Genomic DNA, 26,157 nt, shown 5'->3' with positions numbered 1-26,157 from the left:
ATGCAGGCCCGGCCGTGGTCCCGGCAGGAGACGCTAGCCCTGCGGCGGCAGCTCGTCGGGTAGGTGCGGCGAGAGCAGCGGCCGGCCGAGGCAGCGGGGTGGGCTCAGGCCCTGCGCGGAGCATAAACGGGTCGCCTCTTTCCTTCGGGCGCGGCTCGGCCTGGAAGGAGCCGGGTTATCAGCGGAGCCCGCGGGCTGCGAGACTGTTAGGGACGCACCGAGGCGCCCATTGCCCGCGCCTGGCCAGCGTCAGCCGGTCCCGGGTTCAGGGCAGGGCGGGCAGCCCCTGTCCTGACGCAACTCCCGCCGCGTTTGCGCGAGTTTGAAACTTCACGGCGGAAATGAACTCCGCTGCGCCGCCTAGTAGCTGGGACTGTAGGCAGCGCTCTTCGGGGATCGTTTCTTTATTCACGTCTGCAGCTGTGGTGCTTGCTACATAATAGAAATAATAACCCTCCGCCCCAATGTTCTTTGCTTTGTCTCCCAAAATATTTAGGTTTCTTTTTCCCTAATTCACGGATCTGACGACTTGGGGGGTTTCCGAATTCCCTCCCTCTTTCAATTGCTGCATTCAAACGTGTTACAGTTGAAAATAATTTTGAATCCACTTGTTCTTGAAAGTACTGTAGTGTAATCACTTTCACTGTCTTGAGGATGATCTCAGGTTATGGCCACACTCGGGGTGGGGTGTAGAGTACAGGCATTCCAGGTGTAACTACAGGCTGCAGTGAAAGGCAGGCTGCATCCACACTTGTCACTGGTGTGTGTGACAAGCTCCGGCAGTGGGGAAAGGCTCTGGCAGCAGGAAGCAGTGGGACACTACATTGCTAAAATTGCAGTTTAAACAGGAGCTTCTTGGGTAGATAAAGAGCTATGTAGCGTATATGACCTGTGGGTTCAGGGCACTCTACCCACCAAAGCCCAGTACTGTTGGAATGGGGGTTGCTGCTGCACCACCTGGCTTGAAATAGCATTAACAAACACCAAATATATGGTTTTCGTCATCAGCATCCCTCACTATAAAAATTGTTCCAGAACCCCTGCCTAAGCCATGTCTCACAGTCTATACTGCTGTTTATACCTGGGCTAGCTGGGTGTGCTGTGTCTGTAGTCTACACACTTCCATAAGTGAAGAGGTAGCCTCACTTACATCGCTGTAAATCCAGAATGGTTATTTTGGATTAACGCTAGAATAATTTAGGAGTAACGCCAGTGCTGTTGATGTGCTTTATATGGATTTATGCTGGTGGAGCTGAGATGGTGATCAGGCTCTTAGCTAGAGATCTATAGAATCATGACTGGTGTGGAGAAAGTAAATAAGAAAGTGTTATTTACTCCTCATAACACAAGAACAAGCGGTTACCAAATGAAATTAATAGGCAGCAGGTTTAAAACAAACAAAAGGAAGTATTTTTCCACACAACGCACAGTCAACCTAAGAATATGGAGTGTAACATCACAGTTGTGAAGGCCAAGACTATAACGATTCAAAAATAACTAGATAAATTCATGGAGGATAGGTCCATCAATGGCTATTAGCCAGGATGGATAGGGATGGTGTCCCTAGTCTGTGTTTGCCAGAAGCTGGGTATGGGCAACGGGATGGATCACTTGATTATCTGTTCTGTTCATTCCCTTGGGGACCTGGCATTGGCCACTGTTGGAAGACAGGATACTGGGCTAGATGGACCTTTGGTCTGACCCAGTATGGCCGTTCTTATGTGTTATGAGGCTACTTTTGTTTATATTGCAAAATGTCTCTCATACATTTAATTTCACATATTCCACTTCATTTTATGATACTACTGCCCAAAACCAGAAGTGTAGTTGAGACATTTACAAAACAGAAGTACCTTTATTGTACTAGATTTCCTCAGCAGAGTTCAATTAATTGGCAACAGAAGAAAATGAACTATTGGACATTTCTTTGCACTTCAAAAAGATCACAAAACCCCATAGAACTGTTGAATGCAACAAAGATAATAGCAAGGAATCTGATTATGTGACTGTTGACCTTTGAAATTAAGTTGTGTATTAAAGACCAGACTAAGGACAGACTTCTCTCAATTGGCTTTTCTTAATCTGTAAAGGTTTTATGACAAGAAGGATATGGGTGGAAAGTGAGCTCTGGTGTTAGAAGAAATGTGTTATGGGTTCAGTCATACACACAACATGAGGAACAATCTTTCAGAATTTAATCTTCTCATAATTGAGGTGTCCACAGTCATCAACATTGGAAGCCAGATTTCTTAATAAGTGCTATCTTCTAAGTGCTAAAGGAACACTGTAAACTGAAAAATCAGAGTATTTTTTACCTACTATTGTTACCAGTAAGATTGCTGTCACTGAGTTACAGTAGAGAAAAACTTTTTTTCTCTGTTTTTCATTGTATTTGTGTATTTGACAGCATTTTGTGTGCATGCATTTTCAGTGTCCCCTGTGGTCTTTCACACAGCAATAGAGGCAAGAAAAATATATTTTGACAATAGAAATATATGGTTATAAATCCACACAAACTGGCACAGGTACTATAACTAAGGCTACATTTATGTCACGGAGGTCATGGAAGTCACAGAATCCATCACTTCCAGAGACCTCTGTGACATTCTCTGCTTCAGCCCCAGGGGCTGCAAGACTCTGGAGCGGACAGCCAGTGGGGCCCTGGCAGAGTTCTGGCGACAGGGGGCCCCCTGCAAATTTCCAGCGACAGGCGACAGAATCCTGAGGAGGCCCTCCTCAGGGTTCCAGTGATGGGCAACAGCCTCGCGTGGGAGAAGGGGGATGCCTCAGGCACAAAGATGGGGTATCCCATTTTCTCTTTGGGAAATATGGTCACTCTGCAGCTCCCAGCCGCCGTGAGCGGAGGGGAACCCCACAGCTACCAGCCACCACAGTGGTGGGAGAAACCATGGAGCTGCAGCAGCAAAAGGTCACGGCTTCCGTGAATTTTTGCTTATTGCCCATGACCTGTCCATGTCTTTTATTAAAAATAACCATGACAAAAGCTTAGCCTTACCTATAACATATTCTACTTCACTGATTAGATTTCAAGTTGATGGTGTTCTTTTAATAACTACCTGAAATTACATATTTTCATCAGGTAAGAATTATCTCTCCTGCTCCCTCGGGCAGGCACTTAGGAGCTTTACTTGTTTGGGCACCTCATTATAAAAGAACACTGATCAGTTAGGCCCCAGTCTTGCAAAGAAAACCATGTGGGCAGACTGCAGCAACCATGCAGAGACTTACAGAAGTCACCAAGGTTGCATGTGGGCACAGGTCTCTCCGTGTGGTTCCAATTTGCAGGATCAGAACCATATAGAGAGTACAGGGAAGGTGAAAAAAAATACGAAAAGTTGAGACGATCGGATTTGGGAGGAAATCTTAACAGAATTTAGTGTGTGTGCCTCTTGAAGGAGACAAAGGGAGTGGAGACATATAGCTCTCTATAAAATTTTAACGTAATAATAATGTAATGAGGGGACCACAGCATTTCAAATCAGACGAGACACTAGATACAAGTCCCTATATTTAAATGCTGGAGTTTGGTGGTCAGACATCCTCAGTGAAGGGCTCGTGAATCTGAAGTTGGTTTTTCCTGCTGGTCCGCCAAAACCTAAGTTGGCTGACTGTTAGCGCATGGTACAATGCCTGTCTCTCTTCTCCAACCTTTGTTTGAGGGGACTGAAGTAGAGTGCAGGCAGTTCATGTTTAGTTTATTTTGAGAAAATATTGCTTCCATTTTGCCTTTGGTTAAAATTACAAAAAGTTTGGCAATAGTTAATTCTGTGTGACTTTTAGATGTTTTATCAGGATCTTATAGTTTAAGAAGTTTTGTGGTTTTGATGTTTGGTACAGCTCTTCCTGCAAGCTCTTTTTTCCTGAAGATCCAGTGAAGATTGTTAGGGCAAAAGGCCAGTATATATATGATGAACATGGAAGAGAATACCTTGACTGTATCAACAATGTGTCTCATGGTAAGTTTAAAATAACACTATTCATTATCAGGTTGTTCTAAATGAAGGCAACAATATTCTGGGAGAACTCAACCAAACAGAATAAAAACAGCATTTGTTTTTCTTATGGCAATACTATGTTGCATTGCAGAAGCCCAATTTTTTTGTCATTTGATTGGAAAAGGGTGGAAAACATCTCTTGGGGCTGTAATTTGGGCAATACATTTGATTTCTTGGTGTGTATACATGAAATTTTCCCCATTTGCTTTCTGCCCAATCTTTGTAAAAACGCAGTAAACTGAAATTCACAAGCTTCCTGCTTAGGCAGCCAAAAGTAGATCAACTGTTTAGCTGTGAGTAATGAATGACTTTATAGGGTCTGTTCCATTTGTGTATGTTTTCCCGTAAGGCAGGGGGTTTTGTGTATATTCTCCCCTAAAACTGTTTATTTGCTTACTCCTTGACTGCTGCTTCAGTGGAAAAACATGTTTCCTATTGCATGTATTTGGAATCTATCAAAGTGGTCAAGGCTTATAGCCCTGTGCAGAGCTATGCATTTGAAGGATTTAGAAGGCAGAGTGCGCACACAGTTCAGTGGATCAAACTGGATACTACCCCTGATTTACCAAGCTGATACAAAGGATTCCGGAAATCTGATTAAGAATATGAACTAAAGCAATTTTTTAACAAATACAACCAGAACTTGTGAACCAGATGATGCACCCTAATGTAGACTCTCCAAGCATACCCGCAGTGTGTTCCCTTTATTGCAGCAGTAGTGTATCAACAGTAGTGTTAGTGGGCAAAGACAATGTCAACTTCTGCACCATAAGAAATATGGGAGCAAGTCAGTGTGTATTTATCTATTTGTCAGCAACAAATGTCATAGGGAAAGAACTTGTATGAATGGAGAGAACATTAAAACTCCCCTTTTTTTCAGTTGGGCATTGCCATCCAGATGTAGTAAAAGCAGCACATGAACAGAATCAGTTGCTAAATACAAATTCTCGCTATCTCCATGACAATTTGGTGGATTATGCAAAGAGACTTTCTAAAACACTGCCTGAGAAGCTGTGCACATTCTATTTTTTGAATTCAGGGTAAGTATGAGGTATTACTAGTGATAAACTCGTAGCTATAGCTGAGGTATAGGTATAGTGACTATACACTTCATTGTAAGTAGCTAGCTGCAGGATCTTGTAAGTGTGGGTGTAGATCATGCATTGTCTGGTTTTGCAGACGAGATAATAATTTCAGACTTTTTGAGAAAGCTGCTGGATTTTATCCTTGTTAAACTTTTGCTGCTCTAAAGGTTTAAATTACCAAATTATTAGGAGAAAACAGACACAATGGTTTTGAAAAGCTTTTAAAAAGCAGCTTATAGAAGAAAACACGAACAGTTTATATTATTTAGATGTGTTCTCGCTCTGTCATACTAAGGGGTTTTTTCCTTTTCTTGCTCTGTCTGTGGTTGCTCTGGCTTACGTGGGACTTGCCAATCTTATTTTAAATTATTTTTGAGGTATGGGGATATTCAAGCACTGGATGCTGAAATTTGAAAATGTATTATTACATTTAATGATGCATTTAAATGTTTCTATTAATGTTCCCCATGCACTAAACAGAAATGTATACTATATTATCTCAGTATTGAATTACAGAACAAGACTAAATTCCATAATGTTTGTATCAACTAACACATACAAGTCCAGCTAACTACTTTTGCCAAGAAAATATACTATACATTAGGATATGAAGTAAAATACACTTTTGATACAAAAAACTATTAAAAGTATTCTGGTTTTGAAGAGCATTTTATTCTATTTCTAAGGCTCTGCTCTATCAGGCAATAATGTTTTTCAAATAATTGTAAATCTTTAAAGGCAGTACTATCCATACTGCAATAAAAGCAGTCAGCGTAAATTTAATTTTCATAGTATTAGCTTTGATAGCTTCTTGTCTAAACTGATTTATCATAGAATTATAGAAAGGAAGGGCTGGAAAGGACATTGAGAGGTCATCAAGTTCAGCCCCCAGCACTGAGGCAGAACCAAGTAAACCTAGACCATGCCCGACAGGTGTTTGTCCAACTTGTTCTTAAAAACGTCCAGTGATGGGGATTCCACAGCCTCTCTGGAAGCATATTTCTGAGCTTAACTATCCTGGTAGTTATGAAGTTTTTCCTAATAGCTAACCAAAATCTTCCTTGCTGCAGCTTAAGCCCATTACTACTTGTCCTACCTTAAGTGGATAGAGAATAATTGATCCCTGTCCTCTTTATAACAGCCCTTCACATATTTGAAAATCTTCCCCCTCAGTCATCTTTACTCAAGACAAAAAGGCCCGTTTTTTAAACCTTTCCTCATCGCTAAGGTTTTCTAAATCTTTTATAATGTTTGTTGTTCTCCTCGGGACTCTCTCCAGTTTGTCCACATCTTTAAAGTATGGCGCTTGTAACTGAACACAGTAGTCCAGCTGAGGCCTCAGTGCTGAGTAAAGTGGGACAACTACCTCCCCATCTTACATACAACTCCCATTAATAAACCCCATAATACACCTTTTTTACAACTGCATTACATTGTTGACTCATAATCAATTTGTGATCCACTATAACCCCCGGATCCTTTTCCACACCACTACCACCTAACCAGTTATTCCCCATTTTGTAGTTGTGCATTTGATTTTTCCTTCCTAAGTGAAGTACTTTGCAGTTGTCTTTATTGAATTTCATTTTGTTGAATGTAGTATCATAATCCTAGTCATATTCCAGCCCAGTGGCCTGCAGTTTTGGCACCTGTGATTATTTGCCTGTACAACTGATGTCATTTGTGGATGCAAAATGGCACAGCAAGGAAGGCCAAGGTTTCAAATCCTGTCCATGTATGTGCAGTGAAATAGCTTTTGAATTTTCAATTGCAGATCAGAAGCCAATGATCTTGCCTTGAGATTGGCACGACAATATACAAAACATGAGGATGTTATTGTTCTGGACCAGTAAGTATATCAAACAACGTTTAATAATATCTACGGTATTTTATTTTTGTTTAGTAATTTGAATTGCCATTTCTAAAGAAAGGGCACAGTTTTATTCAAACTACCCCCTCTGCAAATTTCTTTGACATAATTTTGCCCTGTAGAGGTCCGAATGGAACTAGTGACTACACCTCTGCCCCGATATAACGTGACCCAATATAACACAAATTTGGATATAACGCGGTAAAGCAGCGCTCCGGGGGGGGAGGGGGGGGCTGCGCGCTACGGCGGATCAAAGCAGTCGTGCCAGCAATGCCCCTCTGCCATGTACATTGGCCAAACCGGACAGTCTCTACGCAAAAGAATTAATGGACATAAATCTGACATCAGGAATCATAATACTCAAAAACCAGTGGGAGAACACTTTAACCTGTCTGGTCATTCAATGACAGACCTGCGGGTGGCTATTTTACAACAGAAAAACTTCAAAAACAGACTCAATGAGAGACTGCTGAGCTGGAATTGATATGCAACTAGATACAATCAATTTAGGATTGAATAAGGACTGGGAATGGCTGAGCCATTACAAACATTGAATCTATCTCCCCTTGTAAGTATTCTCACACTTCTTATCAAACTGTCTGTACTGGGCTATCTTGATTATCACTTCAAAAGTTTTTTTTCTCTTACTTAATTGGCCTCTCAGAGTTGGTAAGACAACTCCCACCTGTTCATGCTCTCTGTATGTGTGTGTATATATATCTCCTTAATATATGTTCCATTCTATATGCATCCGAAGAAGTGGGCTGTAGCCCACGAAAGCTTATGCTCTAATAAATGTGTTAGTCTCTAAGGTGCCACAAGTACTCCTGTTCTTTTTAAGATTTTTTTGGCTCCCGAGGACAGTGTTATATCGGGGTACAGATGTATAACAAAAAATAGTCCTTTTAAAACACAGTAGCTAGCAAAGCAGACATAAGAAACAGCAAATATTCTGCATCAGGAGTTTTGGAGCTTAATTCTGATTTGATTCCTGATCACCACCAGCAGGTAATACTCCTCCTGATACACACTGCTGTGATAGTAGAAACAAGCCATTGAAAAGCCAAAGAAGTGGGGGATTGATGTCAGTTTCTTCTACCAAGTAAACGGGTGGAAAGTCGGAGCCAAAATCCCAAATACAGTCGACCTGGTTGATAAATTCCTGTGCAGCTATTTTGTGCCATGTGACTATATCTTGGTCAGCTGGAATTCTAGAAAACTGTGATAATATGGAAATTACTGTTTAGCTCTGCTGATACATTGTTTTTGTTTTAAGTGCTTACCATGGACATCTGACATCCTTGATTGACATAAGTCCATATAAATTCAGAAACCTAGAAGGACAAAAGGAATGGGTCCATGTGGTATGTACACAATGCAGCCTATATACCTTGACTATTTCAGTTAATTTATTATCCACCTCATCTGTGGCATACTAATCATAAAGCATTGTTCCTTTGTTCAGGCTCCTCTCCCAGACACATACCGTGGAATATACAGAGAAGACCATAAAGATTCAGTCCTAGCCTATGCCAACGAAGTGAAAAAAATAATTGATCAAGCACAAAAAAAGGGCAGAAAGGTGAAAAGATCTTTCCTAATCCATTTGCTGACTTTAGCAGTGGGAATGAGTAGTAGAGTTTATCAGCAGCAATAGACATTACAGGACCATCCATGTCAGGGAATTAAGAAGCATGTAGATTGAATAAATGACAATTATACTTTCGTATTACATCCATCAAATATAATTTCTGAAGATTTAACTATATATAACAAAGTAATAGTTTAAAAACTATTCATCCAGCTATGTAGAGTTTGCAACTTGCCTATGTTACTGCAGTAACTTTTACTATTTAGTTCAAATGTTGCACGTTACTCTTCCAGATTGCTGCATTTTTCATTGAATCTTTGCCAAGTGTTGGTGGTCAGATCATTCCACCAGAAGGTTATTTCCAGATGATAGCAGAGTAAGTAGATCCCTTCAGAACCCTTTATACATGTTTTGTGTTCTTATTTATCTAAACTAAGATTAGACACCACCGTCTTTATCACAACATGCAAATAGCTTAGATTTAGTATGCTTGTTGCTTTTTTAGTATGCTTTTGTCCTATTGAATTGTAAGCTCTTCAGGGCAGCAACATTATTACTATTTTTATGTAATGTAGAACAAGCATATTGGGTTTTTATTTCTAAACTGGTTAAAATATTTTCTGTTTAAATGTGCAGTATAATTCATGTATCAATTGAAGTATCACAATTTTATGCTACAAATTTTAGAGATGGAAGTTGAGTGCCAAAAGTCTAAAATGTCCCTATTATGTTACAGACACGTACACAAGGCAGGAGGAGTTTTTGTTGCTGATGAAATTCAGGTTGGCTTTGGCAGGGTTGGCAAATGTTTTTGGGCATTCCAGCTTCAGGGAGAGGATTTCGTACCTGATATTGTCACTATGGGCAAACCAATGGGAAATGGGCACCCCATCGCCTGTGTAGCAACAACTAAAGAAATTGCAGAAGCATTTGCAGACACTGGAGTGGAGTATTTTAATACAGTAAGTGAAAAGTTAACCAAATCATTGTTTTCTGGTTACATGACCAACTAAATGTAAAAGAGGACATCACTGTTTAAGTGTCACAGTCCTGTAGGATACAGGTAACACGTTAACTGAAAGCAACATTGAGCAGTTATAGTCCACAAACAATGGAGGAAGGTTTTCGGCTTTTAATGTTGAAATATTTATTGATACGTAAAAACTGTCCTTTAATTTTTTTTCTCCCTATGTGCCTGACACTGTCTTTTTTTCCCTTTGAGCTTAGTTTGGAGGAAATCCTGTTTCATGTGCAATAGGTTTAGCAGTTTTAGATGTGATTGAGAAGGAACATCTTCAAGCACATGCCACACAAGTAGGCAACTTCTTGATGGAATTACTGAATCAGCAGAAGGTCAAGCATCCTATCATTGGTGATGTCAGGTATCAACAACCAATTCACATTTTCAGATAGTTTGATTTAGGTCAGCATTTATCAAATCGGAGCAACAAAGGTTGTGGCAAGCTCTTTAAATCTTGTGTTAACAGGCAATGCATCAACTAACATTCTAATATGGAACTATAATGGGTCTGCATTCTTCACCAATTCAGCATCACAAATACTTTTTGCGTCTCTCTTTCCCTCCCCCACCCCCATACAAGCTACTACAAAGATTGACTGACTTTCACTTGACTAAAATGTCTAGACTTGAATTGGCCTAGAAACTGACACCCTTATGATGGCACTGCCAGATCCAAGTTAAAACACAGATATGGAAACTTGCATTGATTCTGCCATCACTAAATTCACACACAGAACTTGAACTCAATCAGGGAATTAGAGTGAGCAGGGGAAAAAAATTAAAATCTTGTCTTGCTGTATTAATTACATTAATGACAGCGCCTCGTCTGTGTTAAGACAACTAGTAGTACCCTTTTTCTATCCCTTTAACAAACTAATCACGTTAGTAATAGAATTAGTGAAATATGAAAATATTACAACAGTATATGCTCATAGGACAGTCGCTGCTCCCCTTCTTTGTAAATTATTCCTAATTCCTTCTAGCTGATTTTAGACTGAATACCTGTTTTTTCTTTTAAAGGGGTGTTGGATTATTTATTGGAGTGGATTTGATAAAAGATCAAGAGAAAAGGACCCCAGCTACTAAAGAAGCTGAGTATTTAATAACAAGGTATTTTTTTTAAAGTACATACATATGTGGTTATACATTAATCCATGTGATTTAACAATGTTGTAGCACTTAATGAAACAATGTTGTGAGAGGCAAGTACTAATCATTCAACACTTATACAGCATATATATAACTATGTGCATAGCCACCGGGGACTAAAATATTATGCAGACACCAAGATGATAAAATGGGTATTAACACTGAATTTGTCAATCTCCAAATACGGCTCAAAGTGATGTCTTATCCTTGAAGACTCACTGATGTCATTGGGAAGTTTGCGTAAAGTTCATAGGTAGGCTTATGTAGTAAGCAAACTTTTAAATAAAGACACCCAATTCTTCAAAAAGTACTGAGGCTCCAATAACGCCTGTTTTTTGAAATTTTGGCTTTAGTGTATGCCAGTGGGCTGGTGTTTCTTTAAACTATAAAAAGAAGCGTTGAGGATTTCAACAGTTTCAAATTACACTGTGCTGACACTTGGTATATAAAATGTCAGTGTATACATCAGAGAATGTAATTTGGATTGTATCTTGCATGCAGTCCTTAATGTGAATTTCTGTTAAAACATAAAGTAATCCCCTCTCATCTAAGCTACTTAAATATCCTGAATAGTAGATGATGATCTACAACTTGACAATTTGTGGTGATTGGACCACAACACTTGGAGGACAGAGAATTTTTCTGGAGTCTCTCTTATGCTGCCATTGCAGTAATTAATATTTTAAATATTAAGAAAAATAGATTACATTTTAGGTCAACTTTTTTTTTTAGACAAATCTTCTTCCCTCTCTAGATTCAAGAGAGAATATATTCTGTTAAGTACAGATGGTCCAGGAAGAAATGTGCTTAAGTTCAAGCCTCCACTGTGCTTTACTATGGACAATGCCAAATTAGTTGTGGACAAAATGGATGAAATATTAACAGGTAAGACTGTCAGATTAATTTTCAGCAGTTTCGGTTAGCGGGCTGAGCAAGAACTCTCCTGTTCTAATAATCTTGGCTCTGTCACTACTGTAGTGTGACCAAGGGGAAGCCATTTAGGGCAACTTTTTCAAGATGGTTTCTAACTTTAGGTGATGAATTTGAGGCAGTTGGGCCTAAGTCTCAAAACTGCTTTGCACCTGTGAAAGCTAGGCCATCATTACCTATAGTAAAATTGAAGGCCATTTTAGAAAATTTTGGCCTTAACCTGTCCAGTGAAGCTCTTTAAGAGGTGAACACAATTGTACTTAATGGGGGATAACTGTGTAGGGCTCTCTTAGAACAGAGGGATACCTAGTAAAGGTGATCTCCTGCACAGGTTCATTATATTTATCTGCTGACCAGGCACATGTTGAGAATGAGTTCAATACTTTGCATCTCTAAACTATTAACTTATTTTACATTTGCAGTTAGCTCAGTGGGGTCATTAATGTCTTATGTCTGAACATTGTTATGAATTTGCTTGCATTTCAGACATGGAAAGAGAAAAGACATGTGAGCTAGTAGGAAACCACCATTAACTTTAGGCCTCAGCTCTATCTGGCCAGGTAAGCATTTTATCTTTTGCAGTTTGTTTAATTAGAATCACTAAACTAGTAATAACAATGCATTTGGTGTAAAGATCTAAGCAATCAAATGTTTGTCACATTTTTGCAAAATAGATGACCCCTTCTGATATTCTAATCACTATTTTGATTTATGTAGGATCACTTCAGCTTCTCAGCCCCCACAACCATCTATTCTCCCTCAAGTGAAATGCCTGTTTTTTTGATATAATTAAATCTTTATCCTTAAAGCACTTCAAAATTTGACTACTCCAATAGCAGCTGGATCCTTTAGAACCTGCTGCTATTAAAAGAATATCACCCATTGTGCTGTCTGTTTATGGTGATAGAGAGGGTAGTTGATTTTCAATGTATTTCATTGTGTTGGTTGCTGCTTATGTGACTGCTCTACTGAACCATTGAGTAAGGCAAGTGCAACTTGGTCCATTCTGGAATCTACTCTATTCTCCTGGAGTAATCAAAGAAGAAAAACCAAATACTCTGTGAGCTTCCTATAAGGCATAGGCCCTAACCTATTTCTGTTGATGTCATTTGAAATTTTGCCAGTCAAGGGAGTGGCAATAAGACCAGAAGCAAAAACACAATGTGGTGAACTAAGGAGAAACACTAAGATGCTTCTGCATTGCACCGGAAGTTAACTTTAGTTCAAGCAAAGGCTGCATTATCAGCTACAGCAGGTCATGCCCACATTACCTGATTTATTCAAGCATGAAAAAGTTGCTTTTGAATTAACATATAAGCAGCATACCTTAACTAGTATTTAGTCTAGATTTGTGAAATTAAACAGCGGGTAGAGAAATCTTAAGGCCTGATTTAATTGTCATTAAGATTAGAGATGCTGACTGCTGTGGGGGCTGGATGTCAGCTTTCAGGTGTATGCAATGTAACTGATCACAAAAACTTTATGAAGGTAGTTCTCCTTTTTAGTTGCTTATTTCCTATATCATTCATAGAAGAAACAGTTGCTACAGTACATGGCAAAGAGTCTGCAACTTTGCTTTAAATACAATGTAGGAGGAGAGGCATTGACCTGGTTAATTTCCTTCATGTAAAGAAAAATATGAAACCTGATACATACTCTACAATGTCTTACTTTCATCTATAGGTTCCAGACAGTAATTTGACAAAATCTATTACAAAGGATCATTAAATCCCCATAACTAGTGCACATTTAGGCTAAACAATTACATTTGAATCTGCAACGTTTAGTAACGCTTCTGTAGCGGTGAAAATCTTTAGAGAAAATACATAGGCATTATGATATAGTTTGCTTCAGCTGTAGGAAAGGTGGTGTGGGATTCACTTAATTAGCAGCCAGTTTCAGAAAACAATGACTACCCAGGAGTTATTTTCCTATTCTAGCTCTTACGTCCCACACTTTGCGGTGTTTCATTTTTCTGGTTTGAGCTATTCCAGTGACTATAACCATCTGAGCTTGGCCAAACATTCTGCCATCCCATAGAACCCAACAATCCTGTGTATCTGTCCTTATTTTGCCATACTTCAGTGTCTCACCAGGTACACCACCTGATTTATTTTGTGCCAATATAAGGTCTAAACAGCTAGACTGGTTTTCAGCCATAGGTTTCAAACAGATGGTTCTCTGTCCCAAACTCTGTACAAAAGTTCCCTATGAATTGCCTTCTGAGGACATGTTTAGTGAGGAAAGAGGAGGTCCAATCTAAACTGCCCACAGACGGCATTCTGTGTCTTTAACGGACACCAGAGTACTTATGGGCAATGAAGCAAAGCATACGAGACCTTTGTATATGTTGCATGCTCTCGCTGGGTAGCTTGAGATTCTCTTCAACAGCAATGGAACATGTCTCAACTACAACAAAAAAGGAATGGTAACCTCTGCTTTGGAGTATAAGCACCCTCAGTTTTAGCTTCAGGCTCTAATCACTCTGCACCCAGGATCCAACTCCACAAGTCTGTGTGACAGCCTGCTCCTTAACCCACAAGCTGCTCTACATGCACTTGCTGGCTAATGCACCATTATCCCTGGTGAAGTGTACAAATCTTCTCTGCTGAACTGTTTCTAGAACTAGTTAAAGGATCTGCTTATTTCCCACTCCCCAAACCCCCATGGTTATGTAATTATTAAAGTTTGCAGAGTTCAGCTTGATTTTGGGGGGGGGGGGGGGGGGAGCCTGTGGCACCTAGGATTACTTGTGTTCCATTTTATTTTGCATGCTCCCATACCTTGAGGGGAATGAAAAGGTAGTGAGCATGTGGGCTAAATTCTGTAGTTTGTTGCTGTTCTTCCCTCCCTGATCTACCTGGAGCACTTGATAGCAACTTTCAAAGAAAGTCAGACTCACAGGGTGTTTCCTGATGGCAGTGGGCTAGTACAACAGTAAGATACAGGAAGTTTTATACATTCTAGAGCTTTAAGTACTCTCCAAGAATAAGAGCTGAGAGAGGGGTAAATTTCTTAGCTGCATCTCCCACCATTTGATAGGCAGAGGCTATTTCCCTCCTGATTGCAGATTCCAGAGTGAGTTCAAACCTGTAGCACACCTGTGCTAGCTGTGCCCCCTTTTCCAGCCTGCTGCCAGATAGTTCATTCCACAGGTGTGTAAAAATTTGAAGAATATGATTAGTAAGTAAGTGTACTGCCAACAGTAGGCCAAGGTCTACAACCAGAAGTATTGAAATTAAATAAATACTGTTCCCTGGCTAGGAAGCCATCCAGGGAGAGCAGAATTATGGGAGATGCTGCTAGCAGAAAGGATATCATCAGGTAAGAGGTTTACAGTGCTGCAGTTTAGTATCTCCCACACTTCCATTGCTTATGAGAAGTTAGTGAGCAGTGAACTGAAATAGGGAAGGAAGAGAAAGAGAGAGAGAGAGGGGTTAACTGTCAGAGTTAATTGCACAAAATGGCAGTGCTGCTATACTAGACCATGGAAGCTGCTGCAGAGAACAGAAAACCTACTTTCTACAGCATCTAATAAAGGTGTTAAACAGATTATTATGTTGCTGCCTTGCATCTCTCTATTGTGGAAGCATAAGCTTTTTCCACCCACAAAGTCACCATAGATCTTGTGGAGTGAGCCTGGATGCCATTGGGAACAGAAGCACTGACACCTTGGCAGGCAATAAAGCCCAATCTTCTTGTCAGTTCAGTACACCTGATATAAATCTTTAGTGCTCTTTAACCGTCTGAAGTGTGCTACAGTTTTTTCTGTTGGGTGCTGTGGCTTTGGACAGAATGACGGGACTATAATTTCCTTGTGAGGTATGGAATGATGATCCTAGGATTCTTAGCAGCAGGTTGTCATGTTACAATAGAGTTCTTATATGGTATAGAAGTGCCACTTCAGAAACTCACCTAGCAGACATCATGGTAACTAAAAGACAGTTTTCATAGACAGAATGGAGATACAGGTCAGTGGCCCCACTGGTTGTGTAGTATGGGCTTTTAATGCCATTGGTAGGCTTCCACAAAGATTGGCTGAACCACTTGAACTGCTCTGAGAAATCTGGATACCTGAGGGTTTGTCAAGGAACCAGAGAATCCTGCAAATAGGATGTTTCTTATAAGCAGACACCTGGCATGTTATGGTGCTGGGCTAAAGTCTCTTGTCTACATCTTCCTGAATAAAGTCCAGGATTGTTGATATTTGTTGTACTGTTCTTGACACCATGAGCTAAACCTAGTCCACATGGAGGAGTAGGCCTTTAGTATTGAAGCTCACCTAGTAAAGAGGACAATTCCACTCCCAGTGGAGGATAGCTCTAGCACACCTAATACTTCCCATCTCAAGAGGCAGGCTACCAGCTGTAGATGATTTGGGTGTGGATGAAGGAATATGCCTTGGTAAAGGATGTCTCGTCTCACAGGTAGCTGCAACAGTGGCTCCAAGTTCAGTTCTATCTGCTTGGAGAACCATGCTCTTCTTGGCCCGTGAAGACCTAGTATCTTTTCTAGAAGTAGAAAGGGCAGACATGCATATACAGGCCATAGTGCCATCTGTGCAAAAGAGCATCCATCCCCAGGGATTCCTCTGGTAGATTATTTCAAATGTTTGTTGTTCTTGTGATTGGTGAATAGGTTGACCACCAGAAAGCTGAACCTGTGCAAAATCAGAATGGACTTCCTGAGTCAGGCACTGTTCTGAGCCAAGTCTGTCTTGGTTCAGCTCTCCTTTTACATGTATTGCTCCTCTAGCAGGGAGAATCCTCTTTACTTGTTCCTCTCCCTCTCTTTTGCAAGTAGTTACTCCACATTCCTCATAGGTTAATATACACCAGAACGGGAGTCTTGTCTGACTGGATCAGAAGCCCTTGACGTAGTTCTGGAATCTCCATAGCACTAGTTTACACATTTGAGCTCCACAGGTTGATGCTCCTTCCCCAAGGGTTCCAGGTGCCTGGCACTGTCCTGTGCCCCAGATGTACTTCCCATTCCATCTAGGCACAAGTACTCAAGAGTCTGGAATGCATACAGGGAGACTCTTGTGGATGTTCTGTGGGATAATGCATTAGCTGAGTGTTCAACACATGGCTCAGAACCAGCACCTGATGCCTACATTCTTGTAAATGGATCTATGCTTTTATTAGGAAGTACTGGAGGTAATGTATAGGGGACCTTGTCCAGGGGTTTATTTCTGTGCATGAAATCAGGAAGATCAGCATCTGTGTTAATATTTAGCTATAGTCTCTTATGCACTTTACCAAGATAGATATCAAGTTCTGGATCTTGAGGAATTTGTCCAGGGATGGGTAGACCTCTGGTTGCTGAGGTGGATGCCATGGCCCGTGCACAAAGTCTCATTGCAGCCAGTGTGATCTGCCACCAAGGCTGCTGAGATAGCCTATCCTTCATAACTAGGCTACTGTGGCTCTTCCAAAGGGCAGGATAGTCTGAGGGTGGCCACTGAAACCTTGAGTCCCTTTTCTCTCTCTATCAGGTGGTTCTTCGGGAGAGAGATTCAGTATGATTACTATATCTTTTGTAAGAGCTAGTACTGCAGCATTAATCTAGAACAGCATTTTGCCATGGCTGAGGGGAGCTAGGAGAGTCTGGAAATAAGCAGTGGATTGCTAGTTCAAGGTGGCTGAGGCTATCCCACTGCTTATTATGCAGAGGGAGAAGGAAGAGTAGCTTTCTCTGCCCACAAAAGAAGAAAATTAAGTTGCCAAAGAACAGGTGGGAGCAAAGTGGTGCTTAACTGCTGCTGCAGAGGAGATAAGAGGAGGGGTTGTCTGCACATGCACATACCCTAGCCCTGCTACAGCTTTAGACTGCCTCTGGAAATTGCAAAGGGGGGGATGGGAGAGAGAACAACCTAGCTATGTGCTGTATTAAGCTATTGGGAAAAATGCAGCTGTAAAGCCAGAGATGGGGAGTAACTTTAGTAGCTGAAATTATTTTTCATTAAGTCATGCTCCATGTCCTTTACACTAACATCTCTAAATCCATTCTACCCAAAACAACAAAAAACTTAAGCCCTAATTTGTAAACCTTTAGGTAGTAAATGAGTGCTAGAACTACATCTGCTGCTAGTCCTGACAATTTAACAAATGCTTCTACAGTAGATAGTTTCCACCAAGCCCACTGGCATTACTACTCCATTAACACTATTGCCCCTTTTAGGTACACTTACTCCAAATAGAGTTTAGTTTGCCTTCTGTACTAGGGAATGCAGTTATTTTAAGGTGGGAAAGGAAATGCTGCAGAAGTTAACCATACAACAGAGAATGAACCATTAATGAGAGTCAGTTACTTGTATGTAAGGTTAGGTTGTAGTCTTGGTTTTCACAGTTGCTCTGTTAGGTTAATTCTTTTAAGAACTAAAATTTCAGCCATACTGCTTAAAATTTAGGTGTCTCTGCTACATTGAAATATCAAAGCTATGCTAGATATGTGGCAATGTCACTTTGAAATGGTTCTTCCAGCTTCCATCAAGAAAGCCCAACAGTAGGTGCCATTAAATAGAGTACTCTGACCTGGTAGTTGGAGTAGTCAAGTAAATCTAGAATAAGATAGATACTGCAGTGAGTAGGTACAATGCAGGACAAAAAGTTTGTGAGGAATTGATATTCCTACCCCTGGAGAAACAGTGTAGCCTGCACAATTTTGGAGTGGCATTTTAAATATGCCAGTTTCATCTTTACAGGTTTTGTTCACTTTAATTTATATAAAGCCAGGAAAGTTGTTTGTCTTTATATTAGAAATTCAAGTTCTGTCTATCCCACTTTTCCTGGAAGGCTAGAAAACTGGGAGGAAAAAAGATTAAGTCACAAGTTCAAGGATGAGACCTGCACACAAATGAGGAGGAAATTTTTTAGTCACTATTTAAGACACCGTTTAACAATGCCCGTTAAAAGCAGAAGAAAAGAGGGATTCTTCCCCTTAGTCTCCCCTCCACCGTTCTCTGATCCTTCAATGAAGCTACCTGCAAACATCCATTCTCAATCTCTGCCTAGATCAGTGGTTCTCAGCCTGCGACCCAATCAGCACAGAGCTGCACCCCATATGACATCCTTAGTGCCATACAGGTAGTATTGGATGCACCCCACATAAAACAATGGTAAATAGGTTGAGAACCCTCTCACCTAGGGTTTGGCATCTTTCTAGAAACCAGAGGCAAAGTCAACTACTAGTACACAGTTAAGCTTAAAGGATCATTACAGTTGTCTGGAAGACAAGATATTCAAAAGCCGCCACCACTCCTAGACAGCTCAATTTCAGTGAGGTATTTCTACTGAGTTTTCTGTTCTGTAATATCACAATTGAGTTGGGAGCAGATGCTCATTTTCAAGTGCGAGCACACCACTGACCAACACAGTCTGGTTTTAAAGTCCAACCTTTAACTGTGATGAGATTGCTATGAACAACTAATTTTACTTCAGTTCTGGAAGCAGTACACTCGAGTTGTACTGATACAGCTGAAGAATGGCACAAGACACTAGATTACACCTTTTTTATTTCAAAAGCTAGGATAGCTTCAATATCCATGTCATGGTGAATCAGAACACATGTAAAATACCTTACAATACATTAGATTCCAAAAAGGTACCAAAAAGTACAGTAAAATTAACACTTCCATTACAGGAAATGTATGACACAAAAACAATACAAAATAAAAAGGTGGAAAGTGACACTGGTTCCCTAAGATACATCTCATTCTGTACAACTGGAGTAATGCAGAGTCCATAGTAAACTCCAAGAGGCAGTCCCTAGTTGCAGAGCTGCAGCTTTAAGCAGACCCTCAAAATCAGTTTCAGTTTAACCTATTAATAAAATCATTAATTAATATCTTCAGCAAGACTGAAGTTTACACACCACACTGTCTAGACAACTAGTTATCTGTAAATATTAAACATGTAAGACATTTCCAGGGAGCTCTTGAGTAAGATGCACATTTAACAGGCCATAGAAATTTATTGTAAAGTTAAATTTGGTACATAATTGTAATATCCATCTACAGCATTGAGTACAAAACCTATGCAGTCATTTTCTAAAAGAGACCATGCCACTGCATACCTGAATAAATTTGATCAATATGGCTTGTAATTATTCTGATGACCACCACGTCTTGGACTTTTCCCATAATTTGCACTGCCTTGACCTATAAACAAGAGATCAAATGCATTAAACTGCTATTACTTATGGTGCTCATACCCAATACATTTCTCTTTACTTACTGTAATCATAGCCTGGTCCATATTCATAATACCCACATCCTGAATAATCATAGCCTCCATAGCCACCATAACCTTGCTGATAGCCGTATCCTTGATTCCCATAACCCTGGGTCCAGTAATTGCCATAACCTTGATTCCAAATTTGACTTTGAGCTACAGAAGGGAAAACCATCCACAAAATCCCATTTTAGTACAAGCATCTTAGTTCTGAATGCGTCCATACTTAAGTAGCGTGTGCAACACTTACCACCTCTTCCACCTCTGCCTCTTCCTCCATAGCTGCCTCTTCCTCCACCACTACTGAATTGTTGCTGCTGGTATACTTCCTTTGGCTGCGCTACCTTGATCTCACACTGAAAAAAAGCAAGGAGAGCAATGTGCTTAAGTACAACACTGCCTTTGGAACTGAAAATGTAGAGTAGGTGAGCTGTGATTTTACTGGTCTACTACAGTGGCTCTCAACCTCTCCAGACTACTGTACCCCTTTCAGTAGTCTGATTTGTCTTGTGTACCTCAAGTTTCACCTTACAAAACACAAAAACAAACACTATTACTGAAAAATTGCTTACTTCCTCCTTGAGAGCCACTGGTCAAGAGGATCCAAATAAAGAGATACCAGAAGTTTAAGTTGGTACTCTCTTGCAGATTTGAGATTTTAAATGAACAGTGCTTGTGGATATTCCGCTCTTGTTTACTGCTGCAAGGTCACCAGGGAGTGCTATTAAAGGGGCACAGTCAGACTGAAGTCAAAATGATCATGTTAGATTTAATAGCTGTTGTAGTGATTTTAAGTTTAAATTTTGTGCATTTAACAGCACTTCAGCTAATTTATTGGTGTAGGTCTCACAGTAAAGTTACCTACCCTAAAATATTAAAGTTATTTTAAAACCACAAGGGGACTTGCACAAGTGTAGCAGCTGAACTCATTTTCTGAGGTTAACACTATCCTTTACAAAACTTGCTGCAGTATCAGCAGAAAAGTCTATTCTTTGAGAAATCCTAGAAGAGTATGTATGCATGTCAGAGCCCTTCAGGTAATAGTCCAACTTAACTAATGAAATACAAATTGTCCTTACTGCATCTGTGTACCTGAAGACCAGAAATGAGTCACTAAAACACAATTATTTCAGAAAGCATGAGATTCAGTTTAAACTAGATACCAACCTCTGAAATTGGGGAAATAATTGCTTCAGTTTGAATCATTTCCTACCTTGCTTCCACTAACATTATGGAATTTTTTTTCCAAGATCTTCTTGACTGGATCTTCTTCCTTGAAAGTGATGAACACAAAGCCTCTCCTTTTGTTGGTCTTTGGATCCATTGGAAGTTCAATTGCTTCAATCTGAAAACATTAAATATTACAACTTCAGGACCATTACTTTTCACTGTATTGTTACGTTCTGTATTTCATGCCTGAACATGTTAGCATTATCATGGTATTTATGTAACAGAATAGCATAAACTTCCTTTAAGCCAATTCATACAAGTTTAGAGCTCTAGCCTTCCAAAATAGGATTTAAATATGGGGATAAATGTTCCCAAATTACAGAACAAGTACTCGATTAGACCACAAAAATGTCAAGTGCACATCTGGCAATTTCTGCCTCGAGCTGTAGTGATGGTCATCTCTTTTTACGTGCATGACTTTTTGAAAGTCAAACCCTTAATTTTAAGTTACTACTATAACAAATGCTTAGTGTTTTGAATAGTTCAAGGTATTTTGGAACAGAAGTTATGTAAACTTGAAGATCCAGTCTATGTTCAGTTTACAAAATATAATTACAGCATATTCTGCTGTATTTCAGCCCGTACCAGGATTAAAGTTACATACTTCTCCAAACTCTCCAAAGTATTCCCGGATTTTCTCTTCTGTGGCTTCAGGGTTAAGTCCACCAACAAAAATTTTCTTCACTGGATCTTTTTTCATTGCCATGGCCTTCTTGGGGTCAATAAGTCGCCCATCTAACCTGTGTTCTTTCTGTTCCAATACCTGCAAATAATTTGGTATGGCAAGATTAATTCATGTAAAAGGAGATTTTCACTAGAATTTAGAAAGATCGGAGGTATAATCTTAAACTCACCTTGTCAACACTTCCAGCTTCTTTGAACAAAATAAATCCAAAACCTCTTGATCTTCCTGTGTTCGGGTCCATCTTTATTGTACAGTCAGCCACTTCACCAAATTTAGTGAAGTAGTCTTTCAAGTCTTTTTTGCTTGTATCCCAGCTGAGGCCACCAACAAACATTTTCCTGAAATTTCATAGGGGTAAAATTATTAAATTAGGCATTGTTACAGCAGTAGACAGCATGATGTACATTAATATCTATATGCTTCCTGTGCATTGTGAGGAACAAGGCCAAAGGCAAGAAGTGCATTCAATGGCCTGTTAATATATGCCATTTCAAAGGTATTGCTATTAAAGGACTTGGCAATCTTTTGTATTTCATTTTAAAGACCTTTATCCAAATTAAAAGGATTTATGCAGTGTTTCCTAAGAGCTCTTGGTGCAAGAAGATGAGCACAGACATTACTCAGTTACTGTTAGAAACAAAGGTTTGTCCTCTTTAAGCCTCAATATTCTGTTAACAGCACTTCACTGACTGCCACTTATAACTTTCTAGTTTATAAAAAATAAATTTGGAGTACTTAATATTCTCAATTTAGTTTTTGGGATAAGAGTTAACATCCATAAAGCTGAAGCATGTGCTTTTGTATTCAAGGATTTTGGCCCAGTTCCTAACATGGTTAGTGTCACATCTACATGACAAATGGTTACAAAATGGTATCAGAGGCAGGGAACAACCAACTTATAATTCTATAGATAGAACCCTGAAAGCTCTTTGTTAAAAAAGGTTTATGAAATGGAAGCCAGAAAGGGGTTTCCCTACTCTCTTGCATAGTAAATTCAAGACTATCTAGTTTAGAAAATTTGAGTATTCGTGAAATTGACATCAAGGGTAGGAAGTGAAAACTGAGCCACCAACAGGGAAGAGATTTAAATCAAGACATTTAGGATATTCAGCTCCCCCAGCTCATCTATTCAGATTAGAGCTCAGAAAACAATTCAAGATCCAACAGGAACTCCAGCAAAGCCCAGGAAGATGGCTATACTTCACATCATGGTATTTCCAAGGTAACATGTATAACTTTAATAACCTTAACGCCTTTCACACATCTTTAGGGCTGAATTCAGAGCCCTGACATTGTGTAAAGGCAGCCCAGCTGGTTAGTTCCACAGTTTGTCTACTTCTAAGTGAACTGAAGTAACTCGAGTTATTTGAGGTTACTTTTTGGCTTCCAATTCAATCTAGTTGATAATTTAAGTGTTCCCAGCAAGGAAAAAGCCTTAAAATGTATGTTACTCCATCTATCTTTTTATATAAAAAGAGCTGTAACTATCAGGCAAGTGGACCATTTCCTGATGGAGAGATTCTAGTTTGCACCTGCTTTAAAGAGTACACATGTCATTAGTCCAACTGGAAAGTAAGAATGTGTTTTTGAACAGTTCATCCTGACAGCCACACTAACCCCACCCTTGCAAAATGGTTAAATTTACCAAACTAGGCATACACCCTTTACCATGAGGTGTGAAGATCACATAAATCTGAATTTTTGCAAGGCTTCTTTAATCTGCACTAACAGACAAATAGGCTTGAGTAATCTACAGTGGCACTTTTGCTTTAATGGCAAGACAATTCTGTAGTTACACTTTAGAGATTGCATTGTATGGTGAATTCTGGCAGTTTAGTATTACAATATCCTGTAATGCTTTCAAATAGTTTATAATACAAGGATCTCCGACAGTTTCATCCCTAGATTTTGGGGCAAATTCTAGTCCCTGCACAGAAAAAAAGATCAACCCCCATGAGGAAGCAGGTAAAGTAGCACTATCACATCTACTCTGCTGCAACCATAGGTGTGCACTGCACTTCAGAGAATTCAAAAATTCTGCCCTACACATGGTTTTGCACAGTAAATTATCCAGTGGCCTAGCTCCCACACTCCTCAGGCCTGCTGGACAGGCAAACTGTCATAAGGAGCAGAACCATGCCATTGTGAAGCATCCAAAGATTGGAGGCTCATGTGAGTGTATTTGGACCTTAATCACAAGGCTTCAAACTAAGGACAGAAGTTAAGCTTGAATGGAAAAGAGTGGCGTAATCCACAACTCTCCAAAATACAGCGCATGTGTATTTTTCAAATCAGGCATAACTGTGCACTAGTAGGCACCAATATGGGGGTGGTAATAGTAGTAAGTCCCAAGAGACTTGGGATGAGAGCCAACACTGGAAAAACTACACCCTCTCTCCCAAAGTCACAAGAGATTAAGGCCTTGTGTACACTAGAAAATTAAGTCATCTTAACTGCATCACTCGAGGGAGTGAAAAATTCACACCTCAACTGCATAATTAAGCCAACCTAACCCCCAGCATGGCAGTGCTAGATTGACAGAAATTTTTTTCCACCTCCTGGGCTGGTGGCTTTACCTACGCCAACAGGCAAAACCTCCTATCAGCAGCATAGCTAGTTGCATCTAAGCTGAAGTGCCACAGTGGTGCAGCTGCAACTATGCCACTGAAGCATTTCAAATGTAGCCATGCCCACAGTTAGCCGACGATGCACCAAGGAATATACTGTAGTAAGTAGTGTAGGGCATGGAATGCAAGTGTTCCCTTTCTACTCTGTGATGCCATCTCTCCCCCAGATACTTTCCTAGACTCCCACCAGCCATTTTCAGGGAGACGGGATCTTCAGATACGTTATTCAAAACCGGCCGGTCGTGGGATTAGTCTCACTATTGAAGGGGGCCCGGCCCCCATTTCGCCGAGCGGGAAAAGCAAGGCCCTGCCAAGCCTCCCCGCTCTGAAACCCCGGGCGCCGCCGCCAGCGGGGAGCGAGGCGAACTCTGCCATTTCAGAGCGCGAGGAGCCAGCAGGCTGCCTCCCCGCCCCTCCCCCAGCCTCCACATGGCGCCAACAAAAGGCAGCCCCAGAACAAAGGGAAGGCCTCGGCTGCTGCAGTGCCCGGCCTGCTCATTGGCCGCCGGGCGGTGCCGGGCCTGCCCTCCGCGGCGGGGCCGTTCTGCGGCCCTACCCCAAGCGGCCGAGACGGTCTGAGCGGCCGGGCCTCCCACCCTCCCCCGCCATTTCCGTTACCGCGAAAGGCAGCCGCGCGCGCGGCCTACTGATCCGCGACCGCGCGGCACATGGCGGCGGAGCGCGGGGCCCGCGCCTCCGCCCAGCCCCCGCCAGAGGGGCCCGCGGCGAGGGGCGACACCTACCCCGCATCCTCCTCGTTCTTGCTGGCGTTGATCTGGTCGCCTTCGGCTCCGTTCTGGCTGGCGGCCACCGGCGCCGCCGCGCCGCCGCTCTCGGCCTGCTGCTCCCCGGCGCCTTCGGCCGCTTCGTGCCCGTTCTGGGTGGCGTCGGCGGGATCCGCCCCCTGCTGCTCCACTTCGGACATCCTGCCCGTCTCCCGAGGCTGGAGACAGAACCGCCTGCGACACAAGCGTAGCGCACGGTCAGAAAGGCCGCGGTCCTGCCGCCCGCCCCGCGGCTCGGTCCAGGCCCGCCCGGCGAGACTCACCTTAAAACCCGCTCTCGATAAAATCCGGGCCGGCCGGAATCGGATTAAAATCCCCGCGTGAGCTCGACCTGGGCTCCCTTCGCTCGGCTGCTCTTCGACTGGCCCCGCCGTCACCCCCTCCCCCGCGAGAGACACGCACTCTCCAGCCCGCACCGCAGCCTTCCGCGCGTGGCCGCCTTTATAGCGCGAGAGCGAGCGCTCGAGCCACCCGGCAACAAGGCGCCTGCTCATTGGCTGCCCTCCCTTGCCACTCAGGCGGATTTGCCTCTCTCATTGGCTCCCTCCAGACCAAGAGTGGGGCTGGCCCCACGGGGGAGTTTGGGAGCGAGCAGAGCGGACAGCGGGGCCGAGCCTGGGTCAGGCCGACAGGCGATGCAGGGAGGGAGCGAGTGGGCCTGGTACCCGGACGCGCAGCGGGGCCGCTTCCCCTCCCCCCGGCTTGGCCCTCGTGTGGAATGAAGCCTCCCCACCCGGCTGAGTGCTGAGGCCGTTCTGAGCAGACGGGGAGCGGCCAGCCTGCCCGCCTCTTGGGGGGAGGAGGGGAGTGTCTCCTTAGTTCCCCCATAGGCCTCTGTTTAAAGGAGGGGGGATGGTGAGACTTGGTTTGATCAACCCCTTGAAGCTGGTGACTTGTCTGCGATTGGAAGCGTTGCCCCCCCTCAGTCAAACGC

General features: G+C 41.7%; 2 protein-coding genes across 4 annotated transcripts; one reads left to right on the top strand and one right to left on the bottom strand.

The window, feature by feature from the left end:
• On the top strand, positions 1-12,845 carry PHYKPL (5-phosphohydroxy-L-lysine phospho-lyase). Its single transcript, XM_026659525.2, has 12 exons — positions 1-59; positions 3,859-3,977; positions 4,897-5,056; positions 6,876-6,950; positions 8,248-8,335; positions 8,437-8,553; positions 8,856-8,938; positions 9,299-9,524; positions 9,790-9,944; positions 10,604-10,693; positions 11,487-11,617; positions 12,149-12,845. Exons 1-12 carry the CDS (start codon positions 1-3, stop codon positions 12,193-12,195), a joined length of 1,350 nt encoding a protein of 449 aa, XP_026515310.1. The 3' UTR covers positions 12,196-12,845.
• A 6,531-nt stretch (positions 12,846-19,376) lies between these two features.
• HNRNPAB (heterogeneous nuclear ribonucleoprotein A/B) lies at positions 19,377-25,579 on the bottom strand. Of its 3 annotated transcripts, none has more exons than XM_029913395.1 (8): positions 25,487-25,579; positions 25,182-25,397; positions 21,981-22,149; positions 21,731-21,889; positions 21,110-21,241; positions 20,147-20,252; positions 19,739-19,823; positions 19,377-19,485 (listed from the first exon to the last, which is right to left on the bottom strand). In XM_029913395.1, the coding sequence occupies exons 2-7, from the start codon at positions 25,361-25,363 to the stop codon at positions 19,753-19,755; spliced, it is 819 nt and encodes a 272-aa protein (XP_029769255.1). In that variant the 5' UTR covers positions 25,364-25,397; positions 25,487-25,579; the 3' UTR covers positions 19,377-19,485; positions 19,739-19,752. The 3 variants fall into 3 exon arrangements, with proteins under 3 accessions (XP_029769255.1, XP_024057867.1, XP_024057868.1); XM_024202099.3 differs by lacking the exon at positions 19,377-19,485 and adding an exon at positions 19,900-20,052 and having other exon boundaries at positions 19,617-19,823; XM_024202100.3 differs by lacking the exon at positions 19,377-19,485 and having other exon boundaries at positions 19,617-19,823.
• Positions 25,580-26,157: the final 578 nt, after the last annotated feature.

This window comes from Terrapene carolina, unplaced genomic scaffold (assembly GCF_002925995.2).
Source record: "Terrapene carolina triunguis isolate 2854851 unplaced genomic scaffold, T_m_triunguis-2.0 Scaffold629, whole genome shotgun sequence".
Lineage (NCBI taxonomy): Eukaryota > Metazoa > Chordata > Testudines > Emydidae > Terrapene > Terrapene triunguis.
Note: the sequence above shows the minus strand (reverse complement) of the source record. Positions and strands in the feature narration are given on the sequence as shown.